The sequence below is a fragment of the Hippopotamus amphibius genome, chromosome 12 (assembly GCF_030028045.1).
Source record: "Hippopotamus amphibius kiboko isolate mHipAmp2 chromosome 12, mHipAmp2.hap2, whole genome shotgun sequence".
Classification (NCBI taxonomy): domain Eukaryota; kingdom Metazoa; phylum Chordata; class Mammalia; order Artiodactyla; family Hippopotamidae; genus Hippopotamus; species Hippopotamus amphibius.
In genome coordinates, this window is record NC_080197.1 from 10,533,272 (window position 1) to 10,550,348 (window position 17,077).

At 38.3% G+C, this 17,077-nt stretch overlaps 1 protein-coding gene across 3 annotated transcripts in view; it reads left to right on the forward strand.

Moving 5' to 3' along the window:
• The window catches only part of ADNP (activity dependent neuroprotector homeobox), a 30,917-nt gene that overhangs the window by 9,347 nt on the left and 4,493 nt on the right, over window positions 1-17,077 (forward strand). For all 3 annotated transcript variants that reach the window (XM_057701925.1, XM_057701926.1, XM_057701924.1), the window contains 2 exons: window positions 13,524-13,636; window positions 15,396-15,488. In XM_057701925.1, coding sequence (XP_057557908.1) covers window positions 13,529-13,636; window positions 15,396-15,488 — 201 coding nt within the window. In that variant the 5' untranslated portion in view covers window positions 13,524-13,528. The remainder of the gene's footprint in view (window positions 1-13,523; window positions 13,637-15,395; window positions 15,489-17,077) is intronic.

Here is a 17,077-nt window from a genome sequence, read left to right on the forward strand (position 1 = left end):
GAATTGTATCCCTTCTCTACTTCGGTACCTGCAGCATCTGCTCAGTGCCTACCAGACATGGCAGCAGGCTCTAGCTTCATACTCAAGGCCTCCATCCTATCCCCACTACTTTTCCCACCTTGTCATTCATTACTGCTCACAAGCTTGACATAGCAGCCATTCTGACACTCGACATTACTTCCTAAAACTCCTTGCTTTTCCACTTCTGGAACTGTGCCAGCAATTTTTATTTTATTTTTTTTGCATTGAGTGCAGATTCTCCACCTAACATAGTGGCCTCAGGTCAACAGCTACTCCTACCCTCTCCTGACCACCCCTGCTGAGAATGAACTGTCTCTGTTGCAAAGCCTCAGAGCATTTAGTTTGTGACACATCTGACACATTGCCTCTTTTCCTATATATATTTATGGGATGTAATCTCTATAAGCCCTTTGTAGGCAGGGACTGTTCATTCATTCTGCACTTACTGAGTGTCTGCTATGTGCCAGCCACTGATGAACATGTTAGAGATACAGTAGGGGGAAAAGCAGCCAGGGTCCTTTTAATGGACATTTTTTGCCTTGAATAGTGAGATGGCATCTTTGTCCTCCCATATATTTTAAGGGTTCTATTTAGCTTATCAGTTGAGATCAGGAAAATTAATCTCTGCTGAAAAGTGATTCATAGTAATTCTAATTTAAAGACATAAATATCTCTTTACCAGTTGTATGAATTATACTTTCAGGTGTGTTTCTATATTTTACTAAATCTCCTGAGATCACCTGTGACAAGCGTTTAAAATAAATTAAAACTTAAGTCACAGTGTGATTGTAATTTTGGAGATTGATAATGTGGTGAGCCAGGCTGTTTATTTCCCATTAGATTCTTGGTTTGGTATTAATGAGCCAACTGTCATGAAAAAAACTTGCTTAAAAATGCTAAAATTAAATTTTTCATCTCTCTGTTACCTTTGAAAAGGCTTTCTGTTTTATTTTTCGTAGGACCTCTCCTCTTTTACAGTTCTATCCTGCAACTGTTTGAAAGAAACTTAAGGTGATTTGAAAATTTAATACATGGAAATTCTGTGAAAATCATTTCTGTACTACTGCTTCATGGTCTACAATCATTTCAGTTTTGCAAAATGAAAAAATAATTGAACTTCTCATTAAAGTAACCCTAGCTGGATTAAACTGTTAAGGCCTTTGAGTGAACTTGGGCCTTTGACATTGACAGAAGTGATATATTCCTCTGTTCCTGGCCTCTTGGAGCAGATTTGCCAGGGAAGTGAAATGTCTACTAAGATTTTCTTTAAGTACTTAACAGTTTGGGGGCCACTGATATATTACCATAGAGTCACTCGTTTAATATTGTCCAGAATGGCTTGGAAATTTGTAAAGGCCAAAGTTCTCCTGTTGCATCCTGGACTTGCTGTAGAGGATCTGTCCTGTTCAAAGGAATCTTAAACAGTCTTAACAGATGCTTAATATTCATAGTTTTGGCTAAGAGTCCCATCAGTGATAAATGTCTCTGATTTTGAACCCAGACTGCCCTGCTGATAAAATTACAAGCAGTCTTATCTGGTTGCATATTCACTACTCTTGTTTTACATTTTTCTAGTAGCCACTTTTTTTTTTTTACTTTATTTTTAATTGTGGTAAAATATACATAACAAAATTTATTGTATTAATCAACCACTTCTAAGTATACAGTTCTGTGACATTAAATGCACTTAACGTTGTTGTGCAGCAGTTACCACTATCCATCTCCAGAACTTTTTTCATCTTGCAAAATGGAAACTCTATCCCCATTAAACAGTAAATCCCCATTCTCTCCTCCCCACCAGCCCTTGGCAACCACTCTTCTACTTTCTATCTCCATGAATTTCATTACTCTTAGTATCTCATATGCGTGGAATCATGTAATATTTGTCTTTTTGTGATTGGCTTATTTTGCTTAGCATAATATCTTTGAGGTTTATCCATGTTTCCAGTAGCTACTTTTTTAAAAAATAAAAAGTGAAATTAATTTTAATAATTTTTAATCCAATATATCGAAAGTATTGTCATTACAACATATAGTCTATTTTTGGAAGGGTATTTATGAGATATTTTGCATTTTTTTCATACTAAGTCTTGGAAATCCCAAATATATTTTATGCTTAAAAGCATATCTCAAATGGGCAAAGATCTATAAATGGCCCAAAAGTTCATGAAAAGATAGGTGCTCAACATCACTAATTATTAGGGAAATGCAAACTAAAACTACAATGAAAATATATCTCACACCCGTTAAGATGGTTACTGTCAAAAACAAAAAAAAAAGAAAAAAACAGGTGTTGGTAAGGATGTGAAGAAATTGGAACACTGCACTGTTGGGAGCATAAATGGTAGAACCAGAGAATTACCATGTGACCCAGCAACAGTGTCTCGAAGAGATACTTGTACACCCATGTTCATAGAAGTATTGTTCAGTTCACAGTAGCTGAAAGGTGGAATAAGTGTCCGTCAACAGGTCAATGGATAAATGTGATGTATGCATACCATGGAATATTATTCAGCCTTAAAAGGAAGGAAAATTTGACACAATGCTACAACTGGATAAACCCTGAAGGCATTATGCTAAGTAAAATAGTCACAAAAGAACAGATTCTCTGATTCCACATTTGTGAAGTACTTAGAGTAGTCAAAATCATAGAGGCAAAACAGAAGGGTGGTTGCCAGGTGCAGATGGGAGGGGAGAAATGGGGAGTTACTGTTTGGTGGAGATAGAGTTTCAGCGTTGTAAGGTGAAAAGAGTTGTGGAGGTGGATAGTCGTGACGGTAGCAAAATAAAGGTTCAAAGCACCTGCGTTCGGTTCAGACTAGCCACAGTTTAAGGGCCTAATAGCCGTTGTGGCTAGTATCTGCTGTATTGGAAAGCATAGTTCTTAAAAATTAATTTATAAAATTTTCAAACAACATTGACTTTCTTGCTGCGTGAGTAAATGCTGAGATACATCGATTCCTTTTTTTGTTGAAGGAAAAGTGTGTGTGCATAAAATCTGGAAGGGTGCGCACACCCCGGAATCTGCCGTTGCGTCTTGTCTCTGGGTAGAATTGTTGATGTTCTTCGTCCTGTCTGCACTTTTGTGATCCTGTACTAGGCCTAGTTGCCTTTTTTTTTTTTAACAGCTTAAGATATCTTTCATATACCATACAGTTCACCCATTTAAAATGTATAATTCCGTGTTTTCTAGTATATTCAGAGTTGTGCAGCTGTCACAATTAATTTGAGTGTTTTCGTCACTCCACAAAGAAACCAGTGCCCATTAGCAGTCACCTTCTATTCCCCCACCATCTCCTCCAGCCCTAGGCAACCCTAACGTCTGTCTGAGATTTGCCTGTTCTACATATTTCATGTAAATGGAATCATACAATAAGTGGCCTTTTGTGACTTTTTTCACTAGGCATAATATTTTCAGGGTTCATCATATTGGAGCATATATCAATATTTCACTCCTTTTTTAATGGCTGAGGCATATCCCATTTTATTGATGTACCACATTTTACTTAACCATTTATCAGTTGATGGAGATTTGGGTTGATTTTCCTTCTTGAATATTATGAATACTGCTGAGAACGCTGAGAACATATGTGTACAGGTTTTTGTGTGGGCATATGTTTTCATTTCTCAATTGCTTTTGTAACAAGAATGAATGGAATTTGGCAGGGGAAAGGAGACTAAGAGGTAGTTGAGAGCAGACTAGTCTCTGACTTACCTCTGCCCTTTAGGAAAAGAAAAAGATCACCAAAGCCTCTGCTTTTTCCAAGCAGTTTTCAGAAGAGCATGCTTTGAGTATTGATAATGGATAACTGGTCCATTATCAATAGGAGAGACACAGGATACATCTGGTTTTTGAAAAGCTGTTTTATTTAAGGATTCCAAAATTGTGGTTTTCATTTTGCAAGATATTACAGGGACGTCCAGTGGTTAAGACTCTGCACTGGCACTGCAGGGGCATGGGTTCAAATCCCTGCTCAGGAAACTAAGATCCCACATGCCATGAGGTGCAGCCAACATTTTTTTTAATATTTTAAATTAAAAAAAATATATTACCATTACAGTTTGGACAGAAATCTGTCAGATGTGACCATCAAGTGACTCTTGGCATCCACACTGATGTTAAAGGTGCTTCAGGGCAAGTGGTCTCAGAGCTGAGTTCATGTTTCACTTCTTTGGATGTGATGGGACCATCTGGCCTGAGATACATGTATGTGTATTCTTAATCTCCATGTCTCCACTTGAGCTGGTGTGGCTCAGTTATTTATGGTTATTTCAGTCTTGGGTATTAAAGTTGTGGCACTTCCAGAGGTGTGTATATAACATGCTGTTGTTTACTTTTAATTAATGTCAGAGATCAGAGCTTCATCTGCATGGGTAATGGGAAGAACACTGCATTCTAGATCTGGAGATCACCTTGAGACCCAGCTCTGTCATTGACGCACTCATCACCTTTAAGCCAGTTGCTTCACCTCAGTTGCTAATCTGTAAAATGAGAAGAGTTTAGATTAGGCAAAACCCCAGGTTCTCTTCAGTGATTCAAAGTGCTGCTTTTTTATAACTCATTTTGATTGGAATATGAATTGCAATCTCTTGTCTTTCCTAAGGCCTGTACTTTGTTCTTTTTCTTTTTGGAATCAGAATGTTCGTGTCCCTTCAATTGAGAAGATACTTAAAGATTGTTGTTACTTCTCTTCTAACCAGACATGGATTCAGAATAGAATATCTTTTTCTTATCAGCTAAACCAGCTAATACTGAAAAAGGCAGCACATAGGCAAAACAAAAACAAAAAAATTGATTGTAGTCATATGTGTAAAGTGGCTGCCACCAACACAAATATACCTTTTAGGAGCATTAATTTTAAAAATATCCGGAATTAGAGAAGTGTTGTCCCACTTGACCTGATTATGTCACATCTGGAGTAACAGTTTTTTCAGGGCACCAGAGATTGACCAGTTGGAGATTGGCTTCCGCGATAACAGAAGGAATGGTGAAAAGAACTGAGCGTGGTTAACTTGGAGAAGGGGAAGCCTTGAGAGGGAAGGAGGAAGTTGTCTTAAAAACTTGAAAGGCTGTTAGATGGCTAAGTAATTAGACGTCTGTAGCTGGACTGAGAGTTGTGGGCAGATTTCAGAGCACTGTCAGGAATAAGCTTGTAAACAGAGCTGTCCAGTGTGGGACAAGCTGCCTGGTGGGGTTTGTGCTTCCCTCACACAAAATAATCGGGCGAAGAGTCCCTTAGAGCAGGGTTGTTTGTGGAAGGGATTCACACATTGTTTATAGAAAGTGGCCAAAAGTATTCTTATGATAAAACATGTTTGTACAGGATGCTGTATTTAGGTAAACACACTCATTTTGCCTTGCGTAAATACAGTCTACCTACCAAAGATATAGTTATGAAAACTTAATTATAAGGAATTTAATAATTGATTTGGCTTAAAACTTGAAGAAAATCTTTTTTTCCTGAAAGTTTTGTGTTTGACATTTTACTCAATTAATTGGGTTTCTTTATTAGCATACTGAAAATAGTAAAAAATTAGTGCAATTAATAGTTAAGAACAGAAGAAAAATTAGTTCTGTTTCCTGCCTGCTTCTTGTCTTTATTGACAGTGTTCTAATATGATTATCCTAAGCAACATAATTGATGTTCATTATTTAAATTTAGCTTTTGGTGCAAGTGTGTCTTCATTAGCAAAGTAGTTTCTCTTTCTTATCCTCCTGGGCTTTCCAAATACTCCCTTTTTTAGCCTCAACACTACTGAACATTTTCTGGTGAGATGGAAGAGAGGGAAGTCTTTTCTTACCTCTGTCATGCTGCAAAGTTTTATCTGCTAGTCCAGAAGAGCATTCTGCCCCTGGATAGTCAGCCAATTACTTGTTTTTGTGGTATTTGGGATTGAGGAAGAGGGGAAAAGGAGACTGAGTTGCCTTTATGTGAAGAGCCTGTGGCATCTGGAAGGTCTTTTACCCAGGCTTATAGGAAATTGAAAGATAAGCTGCTTCTGTTCAGGACTGTGTTTTAGAAAAAGATTGAGTAGGGTGATTGCTTCCAGACTGAATGCAGGCTCTAGGCTCTCGATGTGCTCACTCATTGGAGGGTTGTTCTAGAAAGGCTTTACAAGGTTCATTTTTTTCAAATACAGATATTACATAAACCTTTTTACATCTGGTTTAATTTAAATGTAGGGCTAGTGACATCCTAAAAAGCAAATAAGGTGTCTGTGTTCACCTGTTTGGATCCCACAATAGTCAGTTGGTTATAAAAAGAAAGTGTTTTACAATGACCACACTTTCACTCACTGAGTGATATTGACAGGTATTAAATATGTCACTGAGGGGGTGGCAGGAGGAAAAAAGTACAGAAACATGGGAATGATGTTTTCTTTCTGCCTAAATAGTTTTTAACTTAATGGGTCCAACATGTTTCCACAGAGACATCACAAATTTTTTTTTTTAAAGCCATCATGGGTAGCAGTGAAGTAACTGATGCTTTGATTCTCTTTGTGAGAATCTTCTTAAAATGCCTACACCTCTTAGAAAATAGCATAACTTAATATTTTTAGTTATATCAGTAGTTTAAAGAAATTTCAAATATCTGACTCTTAAACCCCAGTGTGGGTTATACAAATACTTGGACCAGCATTAAGTGGAATGTAGTTTTAAGTATTTAGGATCTGAATTTCTCTCTCTCTTTCTTTCTAATATTTATTTATTTATGAGTCTTCGTTGCTGTGCCCTGGCTTTCTGTAGTTGTGGTGAGCAGGGGTTACTCTTCATTGCGGTGCTCAGGCTTCTCATTGCAATGGCTTCTCTTGTTGCAGAGCACAGGCTCTAGGCATGCAGGCTCAGTAGTTGTGCACGGGCTTAGTTGCTCCTCAGCATGTAGGATCTTCCCAGACCTGTGTCCCCTGCATTGGCAGGCGGATTCTTAAGCACTGCACCACCAGGGAAGCCCCTAGGATCTGAGTTTCTTACGTATTAATTTGGGTTGATGATGTACCAAAAAAGAAATTGTTGATATTGTAGTGTTTTGAATGTCTTCCTAATTTTTTATTAACTTAGAAAATATCACTGCCTTTTTTCTTCACTAGTAATGACATCATTTCCAGCCTTTGATTCTCCCCCACCCCCTACCAAAAAGGCATTTTCAGAGTGGCTGTATTTTTCGTTACAGTTTTAATATAGAAATGTTTAAAAAAACAACAGTATAAACTATGTTCTAATCCTTAGGCTTACTGTGGGCTTCCTATAACCATATTCTGATCAGACTGTAATTTTATTTAGGGGAGATTTTCAGTAAACTGTTGGAATTCTGCTATAGCCATCAAACTTCATGCTTTGGTTGACTCTCCACTTGGTCCAAAATTCTACATTTCAGTAGTCTGCCAGCTTGGCATAAATTTGCATTGTGAGCTTAGTTGAGACAAGTAACTATTTCAAGGAGCTACTTGGAAATAGAGAACTTTTCCTTCTTCCTCTTTCCATCAACCTGAGCCCCTCCCTCCAGTTTTTATCTTTTTTATATTTCAACTAAGATTTCTTTAAAAACAAGAATTTCACACCTTTAAGGTCAGGTGGAGTGGTGGAACCACTGGTTTAGTCTAAGTAACTTGTGCTTTGGTTTTACCAGGAAAAAAAGTACCTATCCTGGTCTGGCTTTCAGTACAATGTTAGAAACTTTTTTCTATGAAAATTCTAGATTTGCATTCACAATATAACTGATGCAGTAGTTGTCATTCTGGTATATGTTCAAATTTCAGTTCCCAAATACTAGAAAGTAGCAGAGTTAATGCTTGCAGGTGATGGAAACTAGGACAGACACACTATCATATTTACTTCTGTATTTTCTGGCATGGTAAATTAGCACCATATTTTGTTTTGTTTTGTTTTGTTTTTTTGCCTCACTGAGCGGCATGTATGTGGGATCTTAGTTCCCCGACCAGGGATTGAACCCCCGATGCCCCCCTGCATTGGAAGCACAGAGTGTTAACCACTGGACTGCCAGGGAAGTCCCAGCACCATGTGTTCTTATTAGAAACTTGAAACATATAAGAATGCACTTAAAACTATGAAGAATTTGTATACTGGAAAATGCCATGCTAGAGCCATACTTGCAGTCATTTAAAATACAGTCTGTAGAAGTTTGATTTGGAGACTTTTTTCACCTGGCTTGATTATCTGTGCCTAGTCAGAGGTTTAAGATTGTTTTGTTTTAATTAATTTTTTTGCTGCACTGAGTCTTCCTTGCTTCACATGGGCTTTCTCCAGCTGCGGCCAGCAGGGGCTACCCTTCGTTTCAGTGCCTGGGCTTCTCCTGTTGCGGAGCACAGGCTTTAGGCGCACGGGCTTCAATAGTTGTGGCACTCAGGCTCAGTAGTTGTGGCGCACGGCCTTCATTGCTCTGCAGTATGTGGGCTCTTCCCAGACCAGGGCTTGAACCCGTGTCCCCTGCATTGGCAGGCAGATTCTTAACCACTGCGTCACCAGGGGAGTCCAAGATTGGGTTTTATGGGGGGGGGGGGGGATTGTTGTTGTTTTTACTTTCTTATGGTACAGTTACAAATGCTTTTCTTCTACCCCTAAAAACAGGGACTAAATGATGCCATCCTTGATATGGTGACTTTGCAGAGGGACTGCGACACACAGACAAGCTCCTTTGACTATTGCTATATTAGGTCCTGCAAATCTTGCCTTCAGCCTGCTAAACTAGCACTGTCATCTATTGGGTTCCCCTCCATCTTCCTGACCCAGATGAGCCTGAGTACAGCACCTGACTAGATTCAAGCCTTTTGGCAGAGCTTTTGTTTCGTAAATGATTATGATTATGCTTCTCAGTTAATGACCTCTTTGCCTAAATAAAGTTCACAGTCATTGACATATCAATCATCCTTGTACAGTCCTCTATAGTTTCAGCCTATAGATATTTCCTCATGAGATTGGTTCTCGCTGCCTTTATTTTCCCTCTTTGTACATGGTATAAAGGAGTATTTTTTTGCTTTTTATATTTGGTGAGAAAAGAGGTACATGTATTTGATCAGTCTTATGTATAGGTATAATTTATATGATTTTAAGTCATCATGGCTACAAATCTCAGATTTTCATTTCGGCCATCTGATGCTTGCTTTCTGAGTGGGAATTTGGCCAGGATTATGAGTAAAACTTTAATATTTTGGCCCTGATCAGTAGCTGTGGGTATAATTTTGCAGAGATTGATAAGGAATGTGGCTGAATTATTAAACAGTGAATTTAAATACTTCTCAATAATTGACGATTTAAGTCTAGTTCATCAGGTAGCATATGCTTAACCAAAAGTTACTTAACTTCAGTTAGTAAAACACTTGCAAATGTTAACTCCACTGTTAATGGGTTTGAGCTTTCCCCCAGATCTTTTAGAATTTACAGTGTTTCATTCTTTCCATACAGTGTTTTTGTTTTTGATTAAGGAAACTAGGGCCCAATGCCTCCTTCAGTATATCTTCCTGACAAATTTCCTATTCTTCCTACTAGTTCCAATTCACAATTATTTTGCATAAAATTCCCCATCTTCCCTCTTTCTTATTCACTGCCTCTTCTGTGTCTCAGTGGGTCTACCAAAACTTTTGGTTGCAAGTAACATGAGCCAAAACTTAAGAAAAAATGATCGTGTATTCTTGTTTATAAAAAGTTTGGGGAAAGGATGGTTCAAGGGGGCTATCTTTCAGGCACAGCTGGATTGAGGACCTTAAGCAGTATCAAGAGAAGTATTTCCCTTTCTGTGCTTTTCTCATTCTCACTCTCAGCCCTGTTTGGGGTACATGTCCAAGTCTGTACTAATCATTGTCTACAAGAGATAGAACACTAATTGGTTAACTTGTGTCATACACACTCTGCTCTAATGGAGGAAGGGCCTCTTAACTGACAGCACATCCACTGCGGCAGGAGTGGTTCCAAAGGGAAGTTGGGCAGGGAGAAGCAAGCATCTTCTTGACTCCAGTGACCCAGTGCCTGCTGTATACCCTAGAAGCGATGGACTGTTGAAGGGGAAGAACTGTGTCCTGGTCAGCTTTCTATTTCTAGCACATTAATGGGCAGAGTGCTCCAAAAATGATTGATGAACAGATGAACAATGGTTTTGTTTGTTCAGTTGGATATTTTTCCCTTTTTTGTGCCATGAGCTGAGAAGTTTATGATTTGGCTGAAGGGAGCTCTCCTTGGTATTGGGAAAATGGTGCTGACCTGGTGAAAGTGGCCATTCTGATAGCCAAGGAGGCTCAAGAGAAAGGTTTAGCCACTGGGGACAAATCTGGAAAGAAAGCCCATCCCTCTGCATTCCTTTCAATGCCTGTCTCTAGACAATTTTTGACGTTATTGTAAGGCATCTTCCTCCCTCAGTAATGATTATGTTTGTTTTCAGCTCTTTATATTGAAAAGTGAGGAACACTCCTTAATCTCAGGCAATCAACTTCCTATTTACTCTGTCCTTACCCTTCAATTAAGAACAGAGTAAATACGAAGGTGTGGGCCCCTGGTCCAGATTTCAAACTCAGCGACTTCGAAGGGGCAAGGAAGAGGCCAGTGTCTTGTAATCATTTTTTAAACAAGTATCAAATAGATAACATCAGTGAACACTGAAGGCAGCTGTTGGTTTGAAGTTGTTTCTTAACAGCAAGTGGTGGGCTGAAAGAAGAACAACATAGGGCCCTTGAGTTCTTTTTCTTATCACTCATAATGATTCTAACATTAACTGATAAGAGTTTGTTGGAGACTTTCAAGGAATCTTTGGCTTGTTAACAGGCATAGAAAAGCTCAGGTATACATAGGAAATGGGGAATGGGAGTAGGAGGGGGCCTTCTTTGTTTAGTATATTCCTATACTCTATACCAGCTTTATATACTGAGAAAAGTGCTTTACTTAATAAGCAAAAAAATCAGAATAATCTTTAAATGCTTTTGCGGATGCTAACACATGTGAATGTGTTATTCTAGCTCCAGATGGACAAAATCTTGGAAATGGCCTCCGTGGAGGGTATCTCCATCCGGGGAAAGGGGCAGGTGATGGAATTCCCAAGATCATTAGAAATGTCAGAAATCTGCTTATGAAGACAGTTAAGACAATTATAATCTTAACTCAGAATATTCTGTATCTTTCAATGCACTGCACACACCTGGGAGATCTTAGTTCCCCAACCAGGGATTAAACCCTCACCCCCTGCAGTGGAAGCACAATTCTTAACTATTGACTGGACTGCCGGGAAAGTCCCGCTGTAACTTGGGTTCCTCTTATCTAATTATAGAACAAATAACCATTTTTTGTAGCATTTTCCAATAAGCAGTGTCAGTATTTATAAACCTGTTTAATTCAACTCAAGTAAACTCAAGATTTATTCTATGGCTGAAATATCCTTTTATAAATAAGTTTTTTTAACTAAGCTCCCTTATGAGCATATTCTTTCTTTTTCAGAACTGTGGGTAAATAAATTGGGTACAATGAAGCAGTGAGGTGCTTCACTTGGAGGTCTTAAAACAGCTTTGTTAGCTGTGGGTGGGCACTTAGAACACCTGGTATTTTCCACAGGAAACTGGGTTTTCCTTTATCCTGAGCTGCAGTTTGACTCCCTAGGATGTTTTGTATGTAGAATGGTGGCGACATTTCCAAATCTTTGTGTGTTTGTTTTCTTGAGATGTTGAGCTGCTCATCCAGGAGGCAGGGAAAACCAGAAAGGGCTGCCTTTGAGGCACGTCTCTGCTCTGAAGTGAAACAGGATTAACAGGAGAAGTTCCAAAAGAACTGGATTTTGGCCCAGGGAGAGTTTGTGAAATGAATGGAGAAACAAGATGTCTCTTCTCAGAATTGGGTGTTTATGGACATTCATGTTGATGCCTGGTCTCTTCAGAATTAGCCTATAATTCTTCCTATGTTTCTGAAACATTTTTCTTACATTTCTGAAACATTTTCCTATCAGGTCGTTCTCTCTAAATGACCTAGTTTGTGGGAACCTAGTTTTTTTCTTTTTAATCAATTTATTAAGCAACTGATTTTTTTTTTTAGCCATCAAAAAGATGGTCCAGAACAATTTAGCAATAAAATTTCCACAAGGAATAATGGATTTGGCCTTGAATGCACATAATTTGTATCAGAACTGACTTCTAAATCTGTTAACTAAATAGTATGCAGATTGTTAGATGGCAGGAAGTGCAGAGGGCACCATAGCCATGCTTCTTTCATAACTAGGAGTTCCATCCTGGGGATGTGTCTTTCAGTGAACTGCAATCCTCTTTTGGCCTCAAGTATACTAAGTTCTGGTAACATATCCAGATTTAGAATTTCTAGAAGTTGCTGGGGGGTTTAGGTAGGCTTCATTTTTGGGGGTTTTTTTGTTTGTTTTTTTCCCCTCCATTTTTCATAGTTAGTATTGATTTTTGGATTAGAATAATAAGTGAGGTAATATGATATCTTATTACATTTGGATTAGTTGACTTTATGATTGTGGTTTACAGATGGTAGTGGTATCATAGAGTGACAGCCTTTATTAATTAGAAAACCAGATTTGCATGTATTGAATACTAAATTTTAAATCCTGATGCATTGGCTTTTGTTTCTGCCTGTTTCTGATTTTTAGAACTACTTTATGTCCTGCAAAATTTATTTGGGTTATTAAGCCAATGATAAGTTTTTACACTATTTTGTAGGAAACATTTATGGTCACATTGGAAGCCATACAAATTCTCAGCTGCCCAAGTTTTATTAATTTTATTTTCTTAACCTCTGTTTTTAAGGAACTTGGGAAAGTGGATCTAAATTTCTACTTTAATGTATTGGGTCATTTAAATAATTTTTCAATTCCCTCATACACACATAAGCTTTTCATTTTTCAAAAGGATCCCCTAAAATCTATCACAGTTATTTGCTCTGACGCTGAGTGTCCAGCTTTCCCCATCTCAGCATTCATTCCATGGTATGAGTTGAGTGCCTTCGTCCACGTGTATTGATGGCTGGGGGGCAGGTTACACAGCCATTCTTGTCTTTAGTTTGGGTAGTGTGCAGAAACCTAAGGATACCATAGCAACATGCAGGATAGTTCCCAGACAACAAAAACTTATTTTCCCTGGCACTCAATTATATGGTAATGATGCTGAAATGGTGAACATTTTTCTGTTTTCAGAGGTTCAGCATCACAAGAAGAAAAGCACTCACACTTGATTTTAAAGTAATTGGTTGGTATATAGACCTAATTCTCAACTTTGTATAAGTCCATTACCAAACTAGTTTTTTAAAAGTCTAATCAGAATTGTGCCACACTAGATTCATGTTATCTATAACATAAAATGTCCTGATAAAAATAGAAAAGATCAGAGAGTACTTATTTTGCCTGCCTGCTTTAAGTATTCAGAACATACTGGATAAGGATATCTGCTTACCTTTTTTGTCAGACTGGGTCAGGGTTTGTGATCCTACCATCAGTGGAATTAGTAATTATTACAAGTTGTACATGTTTTGACTTGACTTAAATTTTTTTTTCCAATAGAAACTATGTTCCAACTTCCTGTCAACAATCTTGGCAGTTTAAGAAAAGCCCGGAAAACTGTGAAAAAAATACTTAGTGACATTGGGTTGGAATACTGTAAAGAACACATAGAAGTAAGTAGCATGTCATTTTTCAATTTTACATGACTCAGCTTCTGATCCATTATTTTGTGTCAGTGGCCAGGATCGTTAATTCTTAAGTGTGATTCTGAATTTTAACTGCAGCATTAGCTTTGCCAGAGCTTTCTCAATTAGCCTAACTTGTTCCCTTCTCCCTGAAATGGGCTTTTTCATCTTTGCATCCTGAAGCAAAAGCAGTTACCACTGAGAAAGTAGCACATCAGTCATTTTTTACTAGGTGCTTTAAAATGGTCTCTAAATTCAGATACTTAAAACAATCCCTGGGGGATGTAGGAATTCTTATCTCCCATTTACAGATGAAGAACCAGTAAAGAAGTAGGTCCACCTCACAACTGAGCATGTGGCAGGGTCTGTCTGTTGGACTCCATAGCCTGTTCTCATTCTGATGTGCCTGAGTGTTCTGGCTGACCTTCTGACTGTCGAGGCATGGTGGTTTGGGTGCTTGTTGTCTCTTTCCTTGGGATTTGAGCATTTGTTGGCCCTTTTGACCCATCGTAGGTTATTATCTTCCCCGGTAACAGTTTGGACTTTGCAAGCTGTTTTTCTAGCCTTTTTATTCTACGAGCTTTATTAACAGCCCTGTGGGATAGCCAGTGCAGTGGTCTCCTCTTCTAGATCTCATTACTCCAGGTCTTTGTGGTTAGTTGATCAGCAACCTCTGATTGGAAAGAAATGTTAAAGCTTTTTTCCCCACTAGCCTTTTAAGTTCCAGCTGGCCAGGGACCATAACTACCTTGTCCATCTCTGTATCCTCAGCACCTAGCACAGTGCTGGGCACATAACAGGCTCTCAGCAAATGTTTGGATGGAATTGAAAGTAAAAAAGCAATTTCCTTCATGCAGCAGGTTTTCTTTTCCTGGTTCCTTCTAATCCTACTCTAGAGGTATATCATGAAGACTGAAGCTTCTCAGAAGTGGGTTTCTCTAGTTGTGTTGTCCCTGGTGTGGAAGTTCACTCCAGTCCCTCAAGTTCAGGTAGATCTGCCTGATGGAACAGTCCATTTACTTCCCATGCAGTGGGGTGATCTTCACAGTAATAAAAAATGCAAATGTTAAAGGTACCTTTTCTGTCCTGCATTTGATTTGTTCCTGCCATTACCATACCTACGACATACTCTGGAATATATGTGTACTTGATTTTCCACACTAAACTGTGAACCTTTTAGGAATAAGAGGAGTTTTACCATAAAACTTTTTGTGTTCCTATCTCAGAGTGGGGGGAATCAAATTTTTACACAAGAGTGTAAATTTAACATAATACTACTTGCTTTCTTTGAATAGCTTTCCTCTTTTGGGGGTTTAGAAATCCTGAGTTTTCGTTCCAGTCCACCCCAATCCCCCATAAAAGATTTTTCTTGCACAGAACGAGCATATCACATCTGTAGTACTATAAGTGAACGTTGCTCTTGCCCTCCATTATTCTAATATTACGACTGAGAATTACAGTACTTATACGAAGGGTGCTTTGATATTAATATGTGGCTGAATTTTTTACTTAGAACTTCCAGTGGTTTCTTTGGACCAGTAGGAGGATGTTTAGTTGATATAAAATATTCAAAGTAACATCCACATGGCCTTTTGTATTTCCTAAGAACCTTATCGCTCCTAGTTTAGTTCTTGGTGGTGTAGACTTTCCTGTGCATCTCCCCAACCCTAGTTAGAGATCGGATTTGTATGTAAAGTTGAGCTAGACTTGATACTATGTTTTTGAAACTTCTTTCACTGTTTTCTAGGACTTTAAACAGTTTGAGCCTAATGACTTTTATTTGAAAAACACTACATGGGAGGATGTAGGACTATGGGACCCTTCACTTACAAAAAATCAGGTAAGTGGCACAGGAGACTTCTCCAAAAGGCAGCATCCTCCCTCTTCAGTTCTAGATCTTTCATAGTGTTGCATTGTTTGTAGGCAACAGCCTAATGTGGGAAGTGTTAAAATTGATTGTTTCCTATTTTCCTAAAAGGTAGGGAAAACTAGGAAGAACCTTTGGTGTTTTTTGTCACCATATTGAAACTTCAAGTGTAAGAAGAATAGGAAAGTTTGTTACTTAACAGTTGTGAAGCCCACTGCATACCAGCATTCCCCTTTCCTCCCCTAACCCCCATCAAAAATATTTTGTTTCTTCTAATTCTAAAATGTTCCCTCCAGCATTCTGTTCATTTAGAGTATTCATCATTTTTGTGTATTACAATCCTTGTTTTTTCTAGAGAGGGGAAGACAGGACTCTTTCTTCCATTCAAGTTTTCTTACACATCTGTGTTGTCACCCACCCTCTATGGGTAGCCTAAGCCAGCATGTGGGGGGTGGGATAGGTGGCTCTGTAGGATGGCAGAGTGGTGCAGCTTAATTTTTACAAATTAGAATTTAAAGCAGTATTAGGTAAACAAAGGTGCCAGCAATGCCAGCAAGTATCAACAGGCGACGATAATAACAGAAATAGAAGGAGTTACAGGCCATGCTTTTTTCCACAGGGAGAAGTGATTGTCAATTCAAACCGTACCATTATTTATTTCAGTAGTGATTGTAATTCTGGATTATTGATCTGTTCATCGATTGGAACATACTTGGCAGGGAGTCAGTACTTTTAAAATCCACCTCAGAAATTTGATAATATAGTCATCTGGTTCTTTCTTAGTAATACCCCAGGAAAAGGATATTAACCATCAGTCTTAAAATAGGAAAGCTTTCCAATGGAACACATCACTTAGTTAATTCAGTTTTACAAATGCTAAAGAAGGGTTGAGCTTTAAGGAAAAGCAGAGTATTTCATTTTGGTCCAAACCAGTATCTGAAACAAGGTAGGTTTCTAGGGGAAAAAAGATCACCTCTCAGCAAACTTGTTTCACCTATCTTCAAAGGACCAACTACACAGATGTTAATGAGCATAGTTCTGTAAGTTGCTCTTTGATACCAGTATATTCTCTAATGCTTTACTCTGTTGGCTTTTTAATTCCTCGCATTCTTCACAGTCTGTAGGAAACTTGTATTTAATTTCTTAATTTGCATCAAAGCAGCTGTCACTTCAGTACTTCTTTTGAAGCTGCTCTTGCTTGAGAAGAAGGAATAGCATGACTTGTAGAAGAAAGCCAGCTTTTCAAATCAGTAGTGTTTTGATCTCAGTGAAACCTGAATATACACTCTGCTTCAATCAGAGGGGAAAGATGTTTGAGATTTTTGAAGATGTGCCCTTTTTTCTATGAAAATTTTTCCGTAATGGGGAGGATCAACCATGTGTCTGTACATCATACTGCCTAATTGCACTAGAACATTATGGGCCCTGAGTTTTACTATATAGTGAATCTGAAGCCTTCAGCAACTTACCAATTCACAGAGTAATTGTAATGATTCCACCTAGCTTATCCTTGTCCTTTCTAACTATAAAATGTTTATCTTGAAGCCATTTGTCTTTGGTTT